Source organism: Phycodurus eques, chromosome 17, assembly GCF_024500275.1.
Source record: "Phycodurus eques isolate BA_2022a chromosome 17, UOR_Pequ_1.1, whole genome shotgun sequence".
Classification (NCBI taxonomy): domain Eukaryota; kingdom Metazoa; phylum Chordata; class Actinopteri; order Syngnathiformes; family Syngnathidae; genus Phycodurus; species Phycodurus eques.
Genome location: NC_084541.1, coordinates 19,176,769 through 19,197,016, shown reverse-complemented (window position 1 = coordinate 19,197,016; position 20,248 = coordinate 19,176,769). Strand labels below are relative to the sequence as shown.

The 20,248-nt window shown below is 40.6% G+C and overlaps 2 protein-coding genes across 3 annotated transcripts in view; both read right to left on the bottom strand.

Annotated features, from left to right (window-relative positions):
* Positions 1-1,767: 1,767 nt before the first annotated feature.
* LOC133416116 (uncharacterized) lies at positions 1,768-10,050 on the bottom strand. 2 transcript variants are annotated; one of them, XM_061702778.1, is made up of 5 exons: positions 9,668-10,050; positions 9,395-9,446; positions 4,362-7,394; positions 3,390-3,464; positions 1,768-2,328 (listed from the first exon to the last, which is right to left on the bottom strand). In XM_061702778.1, the coding sequence occupies exons 3-5, from the start codon at positions 7,328-7,330 to the stop codon at positions 2,112-2,114; spliced, it is 3,261 nt and encodes a 1,086-aa protein (XP_061558762.1). In that variant the 5' UTR covers positions 7,331-7,394; positions 9,395-9,446; positions 9,668-10,050; the 3' UTR covers positions 1,768-2,111. The 2 variants fall into 2 exon arrangements, with proteins under 2 accessions (XP_061558762.1, XP_061558763.1); XM_061702779.1 differs by lacking the exon at positions 9,395-9,446.
* A 3,198-nt stretch (positions 10,051-13,248) lies between these two features.
* The window catches only part of LOC133416384 (uncharacterized), a 37,137-nt gene continuing 30,137 nt past the window's right edge, over positions 13,249-20,248 (bottom strand). The window contains exon 10 of the mRNA XM_061703235.1: positions 13,249-16,567. Coding sequence (XP_061559219.1) covers positions 16,254-16,567 — 314 coding nt within the window. The 3' untranslated portion in view covers positions 13,249-16,253. The remainder of the gene's footprint in view (positions 16,568-20,248) is intronic.

The window sequence follows — 20,248 nt, the reverse complement described above, 5'->3', positions numbered from 1 at the left end:
GCGGGCCGAATGAGGACGAGCGGTGCATTGAGCGGAGGGACGGACGGATGGATGGATGACTAACAATGCAATGCAGCTATGCAAAACTTGCAATAAATCATCAGTCCAATGTACAGGAAATGTGGGCTGGCCCAATATTGAAAGTATTTTATATAACATCAACTTTGACATCTCTGTTGTTTATACGGGATGCTGTTAATGACACTTCATTAAAGTCGCTGATCATGATTATTAATGTTGTTGTGGGTGCAGACTATGACTGATTACAAGCCAACAACAGTAATTAAAGGAGCCTCCAAGCTGTGTTGACTGTCAATCACGCTCTTACGCGCCGTTGAGAGAGACGTGAGCGAGCCCGAGGTGATGTTTGGGACTAACGAGCTCCTTCTCAGCATTTCAAGGATGCTGCTGATGGCCTGACTTGCCTGATGTTTCGGCTGCACTTCAGCATCTAAGCGGTCTTTTATCATCAATTGTCCCTTTTAGTGAATTAGCAGTGTTTAAAAAAAAAAAAAAGAATGAAAAGTGCTCATAGTTTCTCTAAAACCAAATAGGCATGCTCACATATACTCTACGCTAGTGCACAAATCCAGTTTTGATGGTGAATGAATAAACTAAAACTTGTTCAATTGCTTGAAAACTATATCCGCTGTGTTCATCTCAATATATTTGAATATTGAGGAAAACAATTCATGTCAAAAGCGATAAACACACATTATGGAAATTCACTACACACACAGAGAAAAATGTTTTATTTTTTAAAATAATTTGGATGATTGTAGCTTGTAGCAATATGAAAACTTCAAAATCAGCATCTCAATAAATTAAAATATTACATAAGAAACAATCAAAATGTTTTTCACATAGAAATTAAGGATATGAATTAGCCTTTTCCAACATGTTTTCATGTGTTTAATGATTCTATATATATCAGTTTCACTTTTTCTTGAAATGAGCTACTGAAATAAATCAACCTTTCTATGATGTTCCAATTTATTGAGATGCACCTGTATAAACATGCCGTACAGCAAAAAAAAAAAATACAAATATATAAAATATAACAATGTCAATGCAATCTAATCCAAAGTTAATGAATGTATGTTATTACAAGGATAAGTATTTGTTATAATTATTTGTACCTAATATATTTAATATACCCATCCATCTATCCATGAGTTGCATCCTGTCTATGACTGACTATGCGCGGATATAATACAATAAATCTAATGTTCTGCCAGTCTATAACGCAAATATTACAAACAACTGCATGACGCAACACCACAAACTCAACTCCAATAATACAAATATTAATGAATAAATATGTTTGCGATTGCATCATTCAAGAAAACACATTACAACAAAATGAAGTCTCCCATAAAGGCCCAAGGCAGGCACTTTTTCCCTCGGAAAATTCCACCACGGTGTCTCTTCTATTGCGGCCTGTCATATCCCATTTTCATTCCACAGAAGCTGATCTCTCACATCTCCAGTGGATTAGTGCTCCTCCAAAGCCCCTCTGGAGGACACTTGACCCCGGGAGGAGGAGTGACAGTAAACCCCAACTGCCCTTCTTTGCCTTCCTCGTCCGCAGGGAACACTGCCAGTGAGTCTCGTCGTCAAAAGGACTCATTAGTCGCGTCCGCGACTCAAACCGGCAGCAGCGTTCCCACAATATAGAGTAAGAGGGCTTTTTTGTGGTGTGCAAAAAAAAAAAAAAAAAAGCAAACAACAAACGAAAAGCATGACAAAAAGATTTCAGTGGCTGACACAAATGTTTTGTTGTTTTTGTCGTGTTTGGAAGTTTCCTTTATCTTCATCTTAACTTTCACATGCAGACTTCATAATTGTTTTATTTTTATTTTTTTGACAGCTGTACTGCTCTGCAATCAAATGCATGTTGATGTATGAGCCAAACAGTAACAGATTGTTTGTGATTTAAAGAATGCTTACACATTGCATGTGTAAACCAAAGTCATAAAGATCAGAAGCAAGTACAAACTCCATTTTAGGCATAACAGAGGACTAATGGTTGAAATGTTATTTCACTTATTGGATAATATGAGAGTTCTGCAAGTCTTCCGTCCATGGCCAAATTGTTTGGGTTTCAAGTTCTAAACCTGCTTCAGTTTCCTTGGCAGCCATTTCAACAGAATCTTGCAAAGTTTTTTGCTTCTCTTCTTTGACGTCACGTTCTTCATGGCTTTTCTGAGCAAACTGAAGTTCAGCGCACAAGACTGAGGAAGACGGTTGGCATGTTTTCCTCTGCTTGAGTGTACATTAAGAACCTCCAAGAAGCGCCTCTCCTGCTGTCGGAAGTCATACTCCACGCTGAATAGATAAATATAAAAACAGATACATCGAAAACGCAAGCATCAGACTCGGTTTCGCTAAACAATGCCAGTGGGTCAGGATGAAACTGACCTTCAGTTTGTAGCGTCACTTGGCAAATGTCCACGCCACAGAGGAACTGCTCAAAGTTAAATGTGATTGCCCCAGGAGTCATGCAATATGCTTCGAAAGCCATAACAAATGTCATCCTACCTTGAAAATTCAGGTGAGCAAGTCTCGAAGGATTAACTAGCGTGAGCGCCTCATCTTTGGATTTTTTGGCTGTTTTTGCAATGTGTTCAATCAATCTTAGCGGTTATCCTCTAGATATCGTGTCCTGTCATGTTGATTTAAACAGTCATTATGACTTCGCAAGTCGTGCGTTCGATCTCTGATTGGTTGTTTCTCAACGGACGTGGTTGTTTCTTGTATATCAAATGAGAGGCACAGAATGGGCCCAGACACGGACAATTCTTGATCTTTTTTTGGACTACGGCCAAGTGATAATGACTGTTTTAACAAACATGCCTCAAAAAAAAAAAAAAAAAAAAAATGTATTGTATTTTTTTTATTGCAAACTATCCCTTTAAGGACAAGACAAAAACATGGCCAGAAAACAACTTCAAAATCTAACATCTTCATTTTGAAACAAGGGTAGATCAAGCGAAACAGTCTGTCTCTTCATCTTCATCATCATCATCATCATCAGCCACAGCAGCAGCAGCATAAAGGTGTCTCAGGCTTTGCTTTGTATAGCACAAAGCATTTTTATTCTATTTAAAAAGATCAAGAGAATTTTAGATTTCCTCGCCTTTCTTGACTTCCTTTCCACTAACGGAAACGCTGGTTCAGGGAATTACGTTATTATTCTGTTGCCTCCACCTGATGCAATGTTCCCTCTTGAGGGGGTAAGTGATCGAATATAATTTGATCTGTAATCTATTTTAATTGAATGCAATCTACAAACAATATATTATATATATATGTTCAAGAGGATCCCATTAGCGTGATTTTATATGTAACCCATGAGTTGCATTTAAAAGGTCCAAAACAACACTAACCTGTAGACAATACAAGCATTCTTTTGGCAGGTGGAACAGCTTTTGAGGTCCTGTCCTGTTTTGTCGCATCGTCGACTGTAAAAAACACGCAAAAAAACATGCATATAAGATTTCAGGACAACTTCCTAAAAATTTGGTAGACCGGTTTGCTGCAAGCCGAGTGTTTCGGCGAAGCCAGGGTGCGTCATTGGGCAGTGGCGCAGCCCGCTCAATGTCGGATCCGCCGGGCTGCACCGGTCTACGAAATTACCAAAACCACAGGTTGAACCCGCCCCTGGTGCACAGTTGCACCACCCGCCACGCCACGAAAATAAGCCCCTTCGTTTCGTATTGTCTTGCCGTTGGCAGCAAGTGAATGGTATGACACACGTTATGCCAGACATAAAACCAGCTCTGATCTAAGAGTTGACCTCAGACGGTCACAACATATTACCACTCCATGTTGGATGAGAATGATTGACAGTGACAGATTGCTGCAAGCCCATTTGAAGCTTTGTTATGTCCCAGCTAAATAATTGAGAAGCAAACTCAGCAATTTCCAATGCCCTGTATATTTATCTGCTCAATTGAATTTGTCATACAGTTACATACAGAGAAATGCTCATAAAGTGGAGAAAGATGTTGTCGGTGACGAGCCTCTTCAGAATTCAGGCCAGCGCAAATGATGACTCACTTGACAAGAGCAGCACTCTAGAACATTCTCAAAAATATTTGTTCGACTGAGAGAGTACCTGTCTGGAGTAGATTGTGTTACACATCTGAACCTGCGTATTACAAAGTCATACACTTTACTATACTTATACTAATACTACTATTAATTAAAAAAAAATAGTCATTACTTTCTCCCTTGAATTTTTTAAATGCTTTGTTCAGTTCTAGTGGAACAGAAATAAACCAGGCTCACCGCTATGATGTTCCACACATGCACGCACGCACACGCACACACACGCACACACTCACACCTCCTCTTACCCCGTGGCAGGAGTGTGGCTGGCCTCCAGGTCATGGATGATGTTCAGCAGAGTGTTGATTCTGTCCTTGTTAGCTGCCAGACTGGCCTCCACACTTGCAAGCCTTTGTTGTATGGCTGCCGATTCACCGCAGCGAGGGGAAGAAGGCAGAAACAGAACCACATCGGTCGGGTGGGAATGGGCCGAGACGAGTTCCGCCGTGTCCTGCTCGCCGGCGACTTTTGAATCCCGGCTGATGATGGCCTCAGCCTCACGGGACCCGAGGCGTTGGGGCGATGCGGAATTGCAACGCGTATAATGTTCTCCCTCGCCGCAGCATAGTTCTGGTGCAATTAAAGGCAACTTAGAGCCTCTGAGAGTTTGTTGAACCTGTGATTTGTTTGACTCAAGCCTTTGCATGTGCATGAGCTCATAATGTACATTTCTTTTTGTCGGTGGGGTGATAATGGGCTCGCATTTTCCTTTTGCTGCGACAGAGGCTGTTGGATCATTTGGATGAGTCTGTTTATGGGCATTAGATTCAGTCTTACTGCTTGCATGCATGGTTGATATGCCCGAGGCAGAGTCTTGTGTATTCGAATCCATCCGGCGGGCTGTTCTTCCTGCCGGGCATGTAGCACACTGTCCCTCGTGTTCTCTTACTGTGCTTCCTTGATAATGTGCACCCGTTTGTTGTCGCGCGTTCGTGCAACCCTGCAGACGAGAGTCGTTTGACTTAATTGGGCAAATGCTATTTTGAGGGGTTGCGTCCTGTGATATAACGGAATGTTTTTGGGACTCATTCCATAATAAGTCATTGATTAGATCCCTCGTCAATAGTTGTTCATCGGAATACAATTCACTGTTAAGTTTGTTTGAATTGTCAGTTCTGTTTGGATGGCTTTGTATCACATTTGACGCATGACTGCTTTTGCTTGGATACTTGGCCACTTTTGACAGCCCGAGCGTTGCTGTCGGATTTGGAACAAAACAAAAGAGCGCAGGTTGATGAGTGTGTTCGGATGTGATGTCAGTTGTTTGCGTGTGGCAAGGCTTGTTACGGCAGGGAAATGTATTATGATTAATTGATTTGTTGTGTTTGCGTGACACATTGCTTGTTTTAAGTGAAGAATTATACGACACGCTTAAATTCTTCTGGTTTTCTTTCAGTGTAGATGAAGGGTGAATATTTGAATAACTCCTTAGGGCTCTGTTTCTGTACAAAGCATAATTAGGAGTTGTGGAGATGGGAGCTGACGTCTCCAATTTAGAATCAAGGGTTGCACAAGATGCGTTTAGAGATGCTGTGTTTGAGGACACTGGCTGTGTTTTGTTATGCTTGTCACTTGCATTGGAGTTTGCTTTCAAGTTAACATTATGCTTGACAGGGCGAGTTACAACCACAGTGCTGTACAAGCTTGTTTTCTCTCGCAGTGTCGGAGCTACATCAACGGAAGTATGTCCTGGATTTACGGGTGTGGGCTGTGTTTGGGATTTCAGGTGGTCTGAGAATCTGATGAGATATTTAGGTGATACTTTTGAGTCATCTTTTGTTTTTCTTCGTTGTGCCGAATGTGTCGAATTCTGGGATGGGTTTTCACCGCGAGGACGCGCAGTGTTAGCAGGCGTACCTTTTGCGGACATGAGCGTAGAATTGAAAGTTGGGACAGTTTTAGGGATAATACCGGATGAGTTTACATTGGACGTTGTGCACAAATGAGATGGAGGGTTTTCTTGCGTAGCATGCACAGATACACACACCTTTTGCAGGACATCATATTGGCATTTGGAATGAGTTTGCGTCGGTGGGTAGTTTGATTTGGTAGCTGTGGCCATGAGAGGAGTCGATGGGAGACTTCCTGTTTGGGCGGTTTTATTGCCAAGGGTCATATTTGTTAAGCTGTCGAAACGATCATCTTTTTTTGTTTCAATGGTGGCGTCGGTGATAGTGATTGCATTCGTGTGGATGGTTTGCGGTTCGGTTAAGGTGGCGGCATGTTTATGCGTAAGAAAATGTCCTTTAATTGAATGGACTGGACGTGCAGGGTGTCGTGTCTTTTTATGTCTTAGTGCTTCTTGAAGAGGAGATCCTTGTTGTGGGCTTGTCTCTTTTTTTCTGTTAGGGTAATTCTCCGGGAGTTGACGGTTGCTTGGTTGGCTATCGGTCTCATTATGGCGCAGCTGAAGATGTTTGCTGGAGTGGAGCAAGTCGTGGTCTGAATTAAATAAGCTCTCTGATTGGCAAGCAGGAGCAGTAAGAATGTTCTTCCCGAAAATCTCGACTCCCGCTGCTCGTCTGCCTCCACACTGGTTGCATATTTTTTGTGATGCACTGAAACGTGCGGGAGCAGAAAACAGCAACATATCCCTTGACTGCTCGGCGTAATAGCTGCGCGGTCTTTTTTGGTATCCTCCGCGAGTTGGGGTCACGTCACCATTATCAACGCTGATGCCACCCATCGCCTCCGAATCGACCACACTACCGTTGGTGTAGCGGACAGCAGGCTTTATTCGTGGGCCCGCATTGGTTACAGTTCCTGCAGAATGTGGGTTGGCCTTGATTGTTCTCGGAGTGGAGTCACTGTGATCCTTACTGCACACAACATCCCCTAAAGTCTCGCCTACAAATTCTTGGAAGGTCACTTCCTTTTTACTCTTCAATTTCTCACTATTTGCCCCTTTTTCCTTATCACTGTTTGTTAGCAGTAGTAGCGCTTTGTACTCCTTGGTAACGTCGCTGTTGGTGGCGTGGGTATTATGAAGTGATTGCGTGTGGAGTTTATACATGAGCTGTGCGCACCGCTCGGAAGGTGCTCTCGCTACCCCCGGGGACGTTTGTATGCCCACGCTGCTGCTCTGAAGACCCCACGTCTGGAGCTGCGCTCCTGCGGTTGTGTCGCCTCCTGTTGTCCTCCAACTACGCGCGCCAACCAAGGCCGGGATGCCCAAAACTGGTACCGGAGTGGTCAGGTCAGCCGCTCGTCTCCCCATCCTCTGGCTGATCGCTTCCAACGTTTCACGATTCAAAGGATCATTTTTGTACCGACTAATACATCTGCAAGTACAAGAGGAAGAAGCTTACAGTTCTGAAGAACGACCTGTGAAAGATTGCACAACGCTGTTGAGCTTTTATGGACAAAGTCGTCCTAAGCAGCAAAACTTTAGGGTAGAGTTGTAGAAATAAACGGAACATTTGACACTTCCTTTGATGGATTTTGACCTCTGAAAATAAATGGCCTTTGTTGTGGAGCAACACATAAACGCACATGACAAAGATTTCTATTGTGCTAGCAGCCAGTTAAATATTGATACAATATAAAGCAAAAATATATTTGTGTCTGTGTTTTAGTAACTACAGTGATTCTCAACTGGTGAGTCATGGACCCATGATGGGTGGGTCGCGGACTCAAATTGAAAACTTTAACAGGCATCCTATGTTGGATTTGCCTTTTAATTGGAAAATACATATTATTTTGACAGGTATGCATCACAAATGGGGGCATAACATGTACTCATACCTGTTATGCGTCTGCACCATGCAGAGTTCCCACATGGAACATGTTGCACTTTTTTATTGGTATTTGTTTTGAATTAGGTGCTCTGAAAAGCACTTTGAACACGCAAGCAGGTGTGCTCTTGCTGAAAAATGTGACACATAGTGTACATATCTTTTCAAAGGCTATTTTTCTTTTAATACATTTTCTTTATTGAATATATAGGATTAGACACACACAGGAACCATCGTGTCAAACTGACATTTCTCCACAATTTTATCCACCAAAACTTAATTGATTATTGCACATTTGCCACTCCTTGAATTTAAAGCTGTTGTGAAGGTTGTGTGTGTGTGTGTGTGTGTGTGTCATCCTGCTACCAAACAAACAACTATTAAACGCAATACCTTTTGTGCTTGTCTGCAGCAAAATGTTTCTTTTTATGTTCATCAGTGGGGTGGACAATACTGACCCTCGACTACCTGACGAAGCAAAAGGTGGAGTGTTTTGATATTTTTGCTGTGAATAATTATCCCTACGCAGCCCGTGAATATAGCTTGTACATTTAACGGACAGAAAAGGACTCTTCCTCTTCTGCAATTTCAGACATGACGAAAAATGGAACATGTTAATATAAACAAACAGTTCCTTAAGAAGCTAGTTAAATGCTAAATTAGCATTTCTGACTAATGCACAGATCTCGATTTTGTTTCTGACACCAAGCGGAATAATTTATTGGCAACTTTGGCGCTCATGTCGCTCTTCTGGAAAACTCGCTCGTCTTCACGGGTTGGCTGCTTGCATTCAGCATTCAGTTTATCTTGGAAAGGGGCCCACAGAGATGCTAACAGTAACTTGGTGAAAAAATAATAGGAAGTAGCGTCCTTTCACAGAGATTGGGCAGTTTTTATATTTAGTGCATGATACCTATCGCTGTCATATCAGCTGGGTTCACAAACTCTGGTTCAGGGCGCCGCGGCGTCCACAAGCCATAGCTTGGTGGTCACAAAATCATTTGCAATTATAAATGATTGTCTTTTTTTTTTTCTTTTCTCACAAAAAGTCCATACCTACACGTGGGGACCAGCACCCCAATAAAACAAACATACTAAAGCAAGTACTCCCTCTGATATGACAGCGACATGTCATGTATTCTGGCATTCTTGGCCCACAACATTTCTACCGACTGTCCATGGGTATGGATATAAATCCCTGTATGTCAAACCGGCTGAACTGGGAAAATATAGAACAAATATATATGTACATGTTTTCTGTGGCATGTAGTTGTTCCACATGGTAGTACAGTATGTTCAATTGGCGTTAGGATTATGATCATTCTTTGGAAAAAAAAAAAAATCTCCCCAGGAGAGGGTCGTCGGACCCAAAACGTTTTTGAACCTTGCTGTGTCAACAACACCAGAAGCCTTGGAGAGGACGTACCTTTCACAACGCTTTGCATACAAGCAGGGATTTCACTGCCAAGTATAATGTGTGAACAGAATTGAGTTGATATGCATGTCATACGTTTTACATGGATACATTCTGACAAGACTCCTCTCACCCTCGCCCTCCTCTTCATCCTCACCCCTGACTGCCATCCAGACATGTCAAAACTGCAGAAAGAACACGTAGTCAGTTATCCCTGTAGGGACTATTAATTTGGGTGGCCGTTACTTGAACTCAGTCAAGTGACATGTATGTGTTGTCACCGAATAACTAAAGAAAGGTTACATATAGATCTAAACCAACTCTTCGCCGAGTCAAAATGTAAATTCATACAATACAATGTACATTTTTTTTTTTTTTTGAAGCGAATTCGACTTTGGTGTCATACCTGAGTGACGTCCAAATCTGAAGAAGTAAGTTTACATTTTCTCGTTGGTGTCCGCCAGAGTCGGCGAAGTGCGGAGCATCTTAGAGCTTAAAACAATTCAAACACAGACAAGTTTACAGTCGTCCACTTCCGCAACGTGAAGCCTGGTTTCACACGTTCCAGCTCTGACTGACTCTACCTCCCACTGATCAGACCAAGTCTCTCCCAAATTGAATCTCCCCTGACTTTATGTGGGAATTGCTCCATATGCTCGCTTCATAGTCCCGATGCTACTGCATGCTGCCCTCCAACACTCTCCTCTCCTCCAGTGGCTTGTGTCTTCATTCTCTCTCTTCCACTAACTCTCTCCTGTTTCCATCACAGTCATCTCTCCTCACAGCATCCTGAGCTACAGCTGGGTGGAGATTTGTGGGGAGAGAGAAAGAGTAAAAGAGAGACGGAGGGAGAGAGGAGTGATTTGCATCAGGGAGGTAGGGACCGTGTTTAAATTGCATGCACAAAAGATGAGAAATGCCTCCACAGGAAACACCCTGCTGGAAAAAAAAAAAAAAAAAAAAAAGCAAATGGAAGCGTTTTGTCCATTTGACGATCTTTTCCTCACTCTCAGTGAACCAGATAGTAGCTAACACAAAATAAGAACTCTAAGATTGTTTTCACTTTTGTAGGGGTATTTCATTTCTTGTCATTTGACACATGATTAAAGCACAAACTCCAGAAAATTTAAAAAATAATGAAGTAGCCTAATATAAAGTGTATGGTCACATGGTCCAACGTGATGACTTACACGTTATGAGTTGTTTTGGATTATTTTGTTTTGTTGTTGTTGTGTTGCACTTGGAGTTGATTGGCTCCACAATGCCATCGGACAAAAAACAAAACATACACACAAAAAACACATGACACACTACAGCCTTAAAAAAAATAAATAAATAAAAATAAATAACTTTTTTTAAGAGTTTGAAGGCTATCAGCGCTATACTGAGTGCTATTTGAATTCTTAATAAAATCACTTTCTCAATACATTTATTCACATTCTGATGTTAGAATAGAACACAAAAGACAAATTCTTTATTGCCCACCGTGGTGGAAAATCGCTTTTGCCTCACCAACACAAGAAACAGACAGCGCTAAAACGTAGATATTGACAAACATAAAAACCTAAAAGAGACATGAAAAACAGAAGTAAGATTTATTAAGAACAGTTATAAAAATAGAGGTAAAATAAGATCCTGTAAAATAAGTAAAACATCAACGTGGAGCAGTTCAGGTCATATGTTCAGGATGACCATGGCATTTGGTATAAATTATTTTTTTTTTTCACCAAATGACATGGCAATATTATATTATAGTATTACATTTGTTTGCTGATAAGATATAAGTTGTCAGAAAACTGGAGCCATAGCAAAGATATTCCCCATTTACAGTTCAAGTCAAAAATAGCATTTGTTCGTTTGGGTATCAGGTCATGACAAAAAACAACAACAACCCAAAAAAACAACAACGTATGAACATGAACAATTCTTCCAGCTCCATTTGTCAACTTCCCACTGCGTTGTCACTTGAATATTTCGGATTCTGGTTGTTCAGGTAAAAAAAAAAAGAAATCCCTCGATTTGTTACCTTTTTTTCATTCACCAATTGAGAGTATACTTACTACTACTACTTGCACTCTGTCCCCACCCAATTAGTTAGCGGTCGTTAGCATTTATTTCTCCTATCACTGAAATGATGAAAAGGGCCTGCACCAAACAAGGTTTTGCAGTATGTGACGCCTTAGTCTGTTGTGTTCATTAACTCTCCCTCATATTGCATTATTGCCGCTGTGGGGAATGTGAAGCTCGCTTGGTGCTTGGAAGATTGTTCTTTCGCCCCGAGGTGAACACATACACGAATAATGTAATGCTTAGCCTGGCACAATTTGCAGGCTACAACTGTGTACTATAAATGTTTACTATCTGTCATTGTTTATGTGCATCACAGTTAATCGTCCGAATCGCAGGTTCATCTTTATAGAAGTAATGTATATGGTTAGTTTCTCTTTCTTTTTTCCCTTTTTTAATTACACATTATTAGCCTTTCCTTTCAACAAGGATTAAAGAAAAAAAACACACAAATTGAAGAGAGGGATAGTCTGCATAATATACAGTTTGAAGTGTTTCAATCAGTAAAACTGCCTGCCGAAGCTTTATGAAAGAACAAAACAAATAATCTTTATTTTGAAAGTGAGACTGAGGCCATCGGGGGGAAATGAATGAAGGGTGAACATTTCAGGAAGACATTCTGAAGGCTATTTTGAAAATTGTTCAAAGAGAATCATATTGTTTCACTTAGGAGGGAGAACATTTACCATTCAATTGTAAATACTGACTGATATAATCAGGTCTCACACAATTCTTGTCGCTGTTGCCTGTCCAAATACCAACCTCTTTCAAACCATTTTTAATTCAGAAATAAATCATAATTAAGTAGTCAGCAAAAACGACACACATGTATAAGCACACAAACACAAATACGAGTCATCAAATATTGTTCCTCTTTAATTTGTCATACAGTGTGTAGAAGCTCATATTAGATGTTATCAACATGATATTGCGCGCATTGTTTTGTTTTCTTTTTTTGTACTACTTTTTCTTTTGTTTGTAGACCACAGGTTTATTCGAAGATTTGTAAAGGAGTATGCTTCTGCTCTAAGAATATGGGTCCCAAAATACCAATAATATAGTGCACTTCTTCACACCGGCAGATGTCAGCATTGTAGGAAAGCAGCAAAATGAAGGTGGAAATGTTCTTAAGTCTACATACAGATGGCGCCCACAACACACAATAGAAACACTGCACTGTAGCAGACTCCCCCTCACAGACAGTAATGAATATGAAACCTCACAATTGTGCAGATGGAGGGGAGGATTAGCCTCCCATTTTAGCAGCAACCTCCTTGAATAGCCACCAGTTTGATGCTTCATTTGAACGCCATACTTTTAAAATGGTTTATATGGCTTCTTGTTATACATGGGGTGGATGTCATATTATTGACTGTATGTCTTAGATATTTGGGTATAAAAATAATCCTATACCGGTGTATAATATCGATATTATGGAAATGTCACTGCAAGAATTTTTTTTTTTTAATGTTTAATAGCTGGAATGACGCCGGCCTTTATTTAAACTTTACACAAAATAAATGAATGAATGTCAGTGGAAATTACTCAAGACATATTTGGGATTATGATGTATGTATTCCGCATATTTACAAATTTACCAACTAGCTCATTTTTGTGGGGGAACCTATATTCCGCTATTCCCTGAAAACGCACGTATTTGCTGTTTTTGTGCTCGCCAAAGCCCTTTGGCGCCATCTTTGAGTATCTTGGGGGCAAAGGAACTATGTTGAAATGAGTTCAGGAGCTTCATGTAGTGCCTTATCACTTACACCCTACAAACATTTTGCCACTCATTGGATCGCCACCCTAAACTTCTGCCCCAAGTAGAAGGTATCCCTGAATAATGGGAACGGTTGTCACGTTGTATGATCTAATCCAATCTGAGTTATAAACTGGACAGAGGAGAGAATCCAAACAAAGTTTGAGATATTTAAGAAAAACTTTATTTGTGACTTATTAACAAAACACATTACCAGGTTGATGAACTCATTAAAACCACTATTATCACCTTAACAATAAGCAGGTGTACAAAATAAGTTTATGAACAGATTTGCACTGTCACAGTCAACTAGCATGTGCCACCCACTGTCACACCCAGTGACCGACAAATATTCACTATACACGAGCAGAGAATACATCAAATTTTTTTTTTTTCATTTTATCTCTTTTTTTTTTTTTCAACCTTTTGTCTTCATTAAGCAAGGAATAACCATGGAGGGTGTGTGCGCATGAGTTCGCAACAGTGTTTGTTTGATCATTTCAAAGGTTAACACAAGTAAGGGTCAATTTTCTTACCAATGAAAACCGTATGCAAAAAAAAGGCATTTCGTAGCATAACACAATAGGATCATGTATATACTGTGTAGATGATCCAATGCTATTTTTACAGGATTAAAAAATGTGATAGTTTTAGGTTTTGCCACAAATTGCTTTACTGTTTGTATTGTGTGTGCATGGATGTGTATTCAGGTTTGTGGTTTCCAATACACATTTCCCAGTGAAAAAAAAAAAAAAAGGTATAAGTATATATAGTATTTTTATAATATCTGTTTCCTTTTGCTTATAACATGCAAACACTTGGTGATCTGAGAGCACAGAAGTACACCTGACGGACGGGCGGGCCAAGGGAACGTGAGCATGGTTGGTTTGGAGCATGACAGCAGCGCCTACAGCTGTGACTGGAAATAGGAGGTTTCCGGAAAAGTAACGCTGACACACATGAGAGACTCCCAGTTGCATTGCCTTCAGCTCAAACTACACGTTTTCTTCCATGCTAGACCCAGGTTCCTTCAGTAAGGGCAAAATAAAGTTCATCTTTTTATACACTAGCAAAACAGCTAATAAATTTAAAAAAAACCCTACTGCTTATTTGCCGTTATCGAGCAAATGCAAAATAAGTATTTTGCATGTGGACTCACTTCAACCGACTGCACCATAATCAACATTAATGTTCAAACTCTTGTTGGTGCTAATGGTAAATGCCTTCCAACTTCAAACGATTCAGATGTTCAGATGTCAATTGATTAGACATTTGACAATAGGTAGCACAGTGTCCTCTGTTTATGAATATGCAAAGACATGACATGACCGCACAGTCCATTTAAAGGGGAATGACTTTACAGATGTTACTCCCGACTATGTCGATTCGGGTGGACGGGAGAAGGGAGAGAGGAAACAAGCAGCGGGCAAGCACGTCCTACAAGCACTGAAGCAGTCGAAGCGGTGGCGATGAGCTTGAAGAACATCTACTTAACATTCAAAGACAGAAGAAGAGGGATCAAGCAATGTTCCCGCTTTACAGCCGGAGAATAATACTCTCGTCATTAAGAATGCCATTGACCCTCAGACTTGGAGCCTCGAGAACAGGGTGCATATTCCATATTTTTGCAGGTTGCATATGCAGCACTGAGAAGAAAAAAAACATTGTCGGAACGTTTATATTGGGGAGTCGGTGTTTACGATAATAATGTGTCTCTCGGATTGAGTATGACGGTGCACAACTGGATTAAGATGACCCCGTTGGAGTTGTGCCGTATTGCATGGAAAGTGGCAAAGGTCAGGGGGCGGTTGCATCAGCTGCACATTTTACACTGCGTCACAAGACTACAAGAGGGAACAACATAATAGGTAAGCCGATAGCTGATGCAAATGATACCAAGTCACATAATTGCACTCACCAAAATTTAAGATTATTATTCTTTTTTTTGAATTTACATTATACTGCATTTCTAAATAACTAGTGGACATTTCCTTTGTCATCATTTTTCTTACATCAACCAATGTTTAGTTTGACCAAAACCAAACTTAAACTTGGCAAATGCCTGATGGACTCCATTTGAATTTAATGGAAGAAATTAAGAATATCCCATTTCCAATATAGAATGGGGAACTTTAGAAAATGCTCAGCAGTGTTGTGATTTGTTGAGGACGGGTTAAGAAAAAATAAAAAAGCCTATATTACGGTCTTATCCTATGTTGGGCGATATACTATTGACAAACCATGAATCAAATTTCTTTACAGTGTAGCAGACTGATTCTGGTTTCCTGGTTGGCTCTTCTTATTTAACGTTCTAATGCTAAAACGAGCAAGAGCCTTAGAATGCCCCTTAATAAATATATCACAGTACAATCAAATGTAGTAAATTTCAAACAAGTTGTGACGTTGACCTGGGAACAAAATTCATTTAGGTGTTGCAACCCGGACGGTAGGTCCTCCTTAACCTTGGCAATGTGCTCTGTTATACTGACAGATTGCTGCATTTGAACTTTGTTGATGTTCTTGTCTCAGTCACTTTTGACTCTTAAGGTGAGAATCTCACTTTCTGCATATCAGTTGTTTCTTTTTCATGTTTACATCACCTTTTTTGTTGAAATGGAAAAGACCACATTTGCTGAATTTCTACAATGTTCACTTAATACTGACAAGACAAAGTCATATTTTTCAGTTTGGCTTTCACTTCATGCCTAGCTAGTTGAGACAGTATGAGAAGGCGGGGTGCATTATTTCTAAGGTGCCAGCACAGGCATCCTTTGCTGACAATAGTTGAATACAAATCCCTTTTTTTTTTTTTTTTTTTGGGTCATTTTAGTTTCCGTTATACAAACGTGGGAGTGAGGAAATTCACAGGTTACACCAATCCTGTAAAATTCCTTTTGAACGTACATTTGAATAGAATTATTTTCTCCGGGTCAAAGTTGAAGGTCAAATGAGCCATGGAAGAGAGCGAGCATTTGTTAAGCACGTTTGCTGTGTGCAGAGAGCCAGGCTCGCTCTAATAAGGGATTGGCAACTGTACAATGTAAATATAGTATATGTACTGTTGTGCATATGGTGCAAAGAGACTCCCCTCTACCTAAATCGATTTGGCTTGTTTTCTGGCTCTGTAATTCAGAATGGCATCTTAATAGCTTCAATTCACCCCTCTTTATTCTTCCTCTCCGTCATCCTTTCCTTTCTCCTTCTTTTCCTTCTTATCCTTCTTCTTCTTTTTCTTCTTCTTGGCTTCCTCCTTCTTGCCGAAGCTTATGAAGTCCCCTTTATTGTCAACAGGGCCGGCGTCATGGCGGATAGAAATGATGGCCGGGGATCCGGGGATGATGAAGGCTTCGGGAGGAATCTCGCCAGGCTTCAGGCCCTGCGGCGGGCAATAGCTCTGTCCGGCTCCGTATCGGAAGTGCCAGCTGTTGCTGTTGACGCCGGCGCCGACCGGAGGGGAGAGCTCGCCGCCACCCTCTCCATCTACACAGATATAGAAAATACAACTTTTCAAATCAGCTGCACTTTCGCTATCATAATCATCGCGAGATATCACCAGTCATCACCAGTCCATCACAAGGCACAAATAGAAATTCACACCGATGTGGTAATTTAGAGTCTTCAGCGCCGAGAGAGAATTGTCTGACTTCCTGTTAATGTCAGCTCTCTGTGTACGGAAGGGGTACGGAACCATCAGCCCTAGCTTGTCATTGAAACAACCTAGTCGGAACTCGTGACTGAGCCATATAAATGTGTGACATACAACAATAACAACAACAAAAAATTGTTTCTTAATTTGGAATTCTCCAACAGCCGCCACTTAAAAAAAAAACACACCAGCACTTTTGTTTGGAAGTTTGTGTGCCAATGATTGTATCAAATATCACATCTTGCTCTGAACAGGGATGATCGGATAAAGATTAAATAGAAACACATGCAATTATGCACGGCGGACATAAGATAGTGAGGTCAAAAGGTTACAAATGCACAAATGAAAAAGGAAAGGGAATGTTAGATGAGATCCAGCGAGATGTAGACAGCTAGAAGCGAAACGGTAAGGAAGATGGGGGGTGGGGCGTGGGGGGGGGAGGCGACATTGCAGACACGGTGCTCTCAGGCCCACACCAGTTCTCTCTCTGCTCTGACCTACTTTCCCGCAGTATTTTATTCAGCTCAAACAGGCCCTTGCCAAAAGATTCTTTTTGATTTTTCTTTGCAGGCTATTTATGACATTACTGGAATGCTGAAAGTTTTTCAACTACTCTCCCTCAGGGAAGTACGCCATTACACGTAGTCTGGTACAAATCTAGGCCTGTAGTTCATCAAGTCAATTACATGCGTGCACTCGTACCAGCGGCCGCCACACGAGACAACTTGGCATCGTTGATCAGTCAAAACATTGTTACAAAAAGCATCCTAACAATGCACACCAATTTGACGCGAACATCTTTTTCTGATATTTTCGATGAAACAGGAAGTGTCACGAATAGAAACCTTGTGACAGCGACATGAGAAGAAAACAGGTCAATGAGAATTGCTTTTTATTTAAATTTTACAAACGAAAATAGGATTTTCAGTATAGTACTTTACCACGATAACAAACAAACTGCTTATAAACTGAAACTAAACCTACTGAAGAGAAAGAATGATACAGTATGTGTATTTGGATTTATTTCCAACAATGTGCTAAAAAGAAGAGCAAGTAAGTTAATTACTCCTTGTAAATGAGCATGCTTAATGATACATCAGTGTCAGATTAGATGATTTTATCTCACCATTAGTCGAGTAAATCCCATAATACTGTAATGCCGCTCTCTTTTTGAAGGATTATGACGTTTGGTGGTATGCATTTAATCCAGCTATTAATCCACGGAAGAGGCTAGCATTTAAAACACTGTCGGTCTTGTCCAACTGCTTTCAACAGCCAAGGGAGAGGAAAATGCTCTCCCCATGAAGAGGAATGCTTAAAATATTGAATGACAGCAAGTTGGTAAAATATTGTTGAGGAATTTAGTAGAACATTTCACAAAAAGTAAAAAAAAAAAGTGTCTTCTACAAAAGTGAATGACACTTTCATGACAGAGATACACGAATAAATGCATTAAACATATCTGCATCTCTTTTTTTTTTATCCTGTTATCAAATGGTTAAATATATTTTTAGGGGCAATACTTAAATAATAACCCACTACTGTGCTGCTTTGTAAGATTATCGTGAACAGGATTTTTAGTAACTCTTGTGACCACATAATACTGTAATTCTTCTCTTCCTGCAGCTATGTCAGCAATTTTCCTCTGATGTGTCCGCTACAGCAATTTATATTCTAACGCTTGACCAGCCGAGGCAAAACGTCGAGTGGCCGAATTTAATCGAGTGCATGTTGTCTAAGTGTTTGGAGACATCTTTGCGCTCCGAGTGGTGGCTGTGACAAATCTCATCAGAATCCAGGCTCAGGTATAAATAAGAGATATTTCGCTGTGTGTGTGTGTGTGTGTGTGTGAGTGTGTCTGTGCATGTGTGAAACCGGGTATTTGTAATTCTGCCAGTGTTCATGCTAGCCTATATTTCACAGAAAATGTACATCCTGAAACAGGCTTGCGCTTGACATGACACCTGATGTTGATGAGTGGTAAATTGGAGCCTCGTATATTGTAACCTGATGTCCTACATTTTCAATTGGCTTTTGGTTTCCATTTTGGCTCGAAAGAAACCTCGGATGGTTTGCAACATGCATGTCGTAATGATTGTGGGAATATATGTGTCACACTAGATGTATATTCTGCATTACCTCCACAACACAATATACCCTCTTTCTAGCATACCTTGTCACTCCACTCTCGCTCCATCCTCCTCCTTTTGGTCTTTAATTCTTCCATTCAGCGGTATGGCTGGTTGCCATGGGAACAGCCTTCACCCACTCCCTGCTGATGGAGGGTGCGGCTGCTGCAGCAATCTCTCCGTTAGACAGTGTTGCCAGGCAACAAGTCACATGGTGTTCCCTAGCAACAACACTACTGCAGGAACTTGCCAATCCTCTTAACCTTTCTCATTCTCCATCCCACCCGCACCCCCTTCATCACCCCCCTTCTTTTGTACCTCTCTTTGCGCTTCCTCTCCTAAATTACTTTTCATATTAAGCGGCCTGTTTTTTTTCACTGCAGTCTCTTATGACTGATAATAAATAGCTTTTGTCATCGCTCTTCATGGCATTAGACAAATGTCTGCTATTTTGGGCCACTGGGCTGCTTACATCAACATAATTTTGAGGGTGCTGTAATTAAAATACATCACGATACCGATTCACTGCAGACTTTGTGTATAAAAAAAAAAATAAAAAAAAGGTTTTGCCTTTTGATGCATATTAAAAAGGATCAACCTGCAAGTCGGTGCATGAATATGCCTGCGCACTGAACCACCGCTAACAAAATAGTCTCCTCATGCAACAATGAACTCCTGATACGCAAACTGCGCCCTCTTCCTGAATACAATATTTGAGGATTTGCATGGCCAAGGAAAGCAGATTTCAAAATCAATGTGTAATAGGGTGAAGGAATGAGCGAAACACACTCAAAAAATGCTCTTTTCAGTCAACAAAAGCTGTTTCTCAGTCATTAGCGCTGAGCCAGTGTGTGTAAATAATGAAGCAAAGGACATGTTTGAGGGCAGCACTATTTATATTGCTTGTGTTGCCACAGATGTTCAATGTTACAACTCACACAGTTCGAATCATTTCCTATTTGCTTTAAAAGGGGGGAGGGGGGGGGGAAGCGAGAGTAAACAAAAAAAACATCTGTTTCAGTTTGCAAATCTCCATGCAGCAGTTGTTGATGTGTGTTTCTCAACAAGTCTCGCAGGTTTTTGGATGCTCAGCTTGGCTCTGAAAATAGCATTTATGGTCAATGTAATACAAATTATAACAGGATATATTTTGATAATTCACACCATTTTACGACAAGAGCCCCCACCCACACAACCTACTTTCTTTTTTTAGGACAAGTACTATTTTTAATAAGCAGTCTTAAAATATGGAGGAGCACTCACTAATCATATGACATACGTATTCCACTGGCCTATTAAATACAACACTTCCACCAGCAGAATGAATGGAAGAGAAATCCTTTATAGTGCAGGTTACAGGAGCATTTTTAGCATCAAAACAGATTA

Coding starts and splice junctions, on each gene's coding strand:
- LOC133416116 (XM_061702778.1), bottom strand. CDS start 7,330: ATGGGGAGACGAGCGGCTGACCTGACCACTCCGGTACCAGTTTTGGGC. Junction 3,465..4,361: donor AGCCACACTCCTGCCACGGG/GTAAGAGGAGGT, acceptor TGTTTTTTACAG/TCGACGATGCGACAAAACAG. Junction 2,329..3,389: donor AATGCTTGTATTGTCTACAG/GTTAGTGTTGTT, acceptor TTATCTATTCAG/CGTGGAGTATGACTTCCGAC.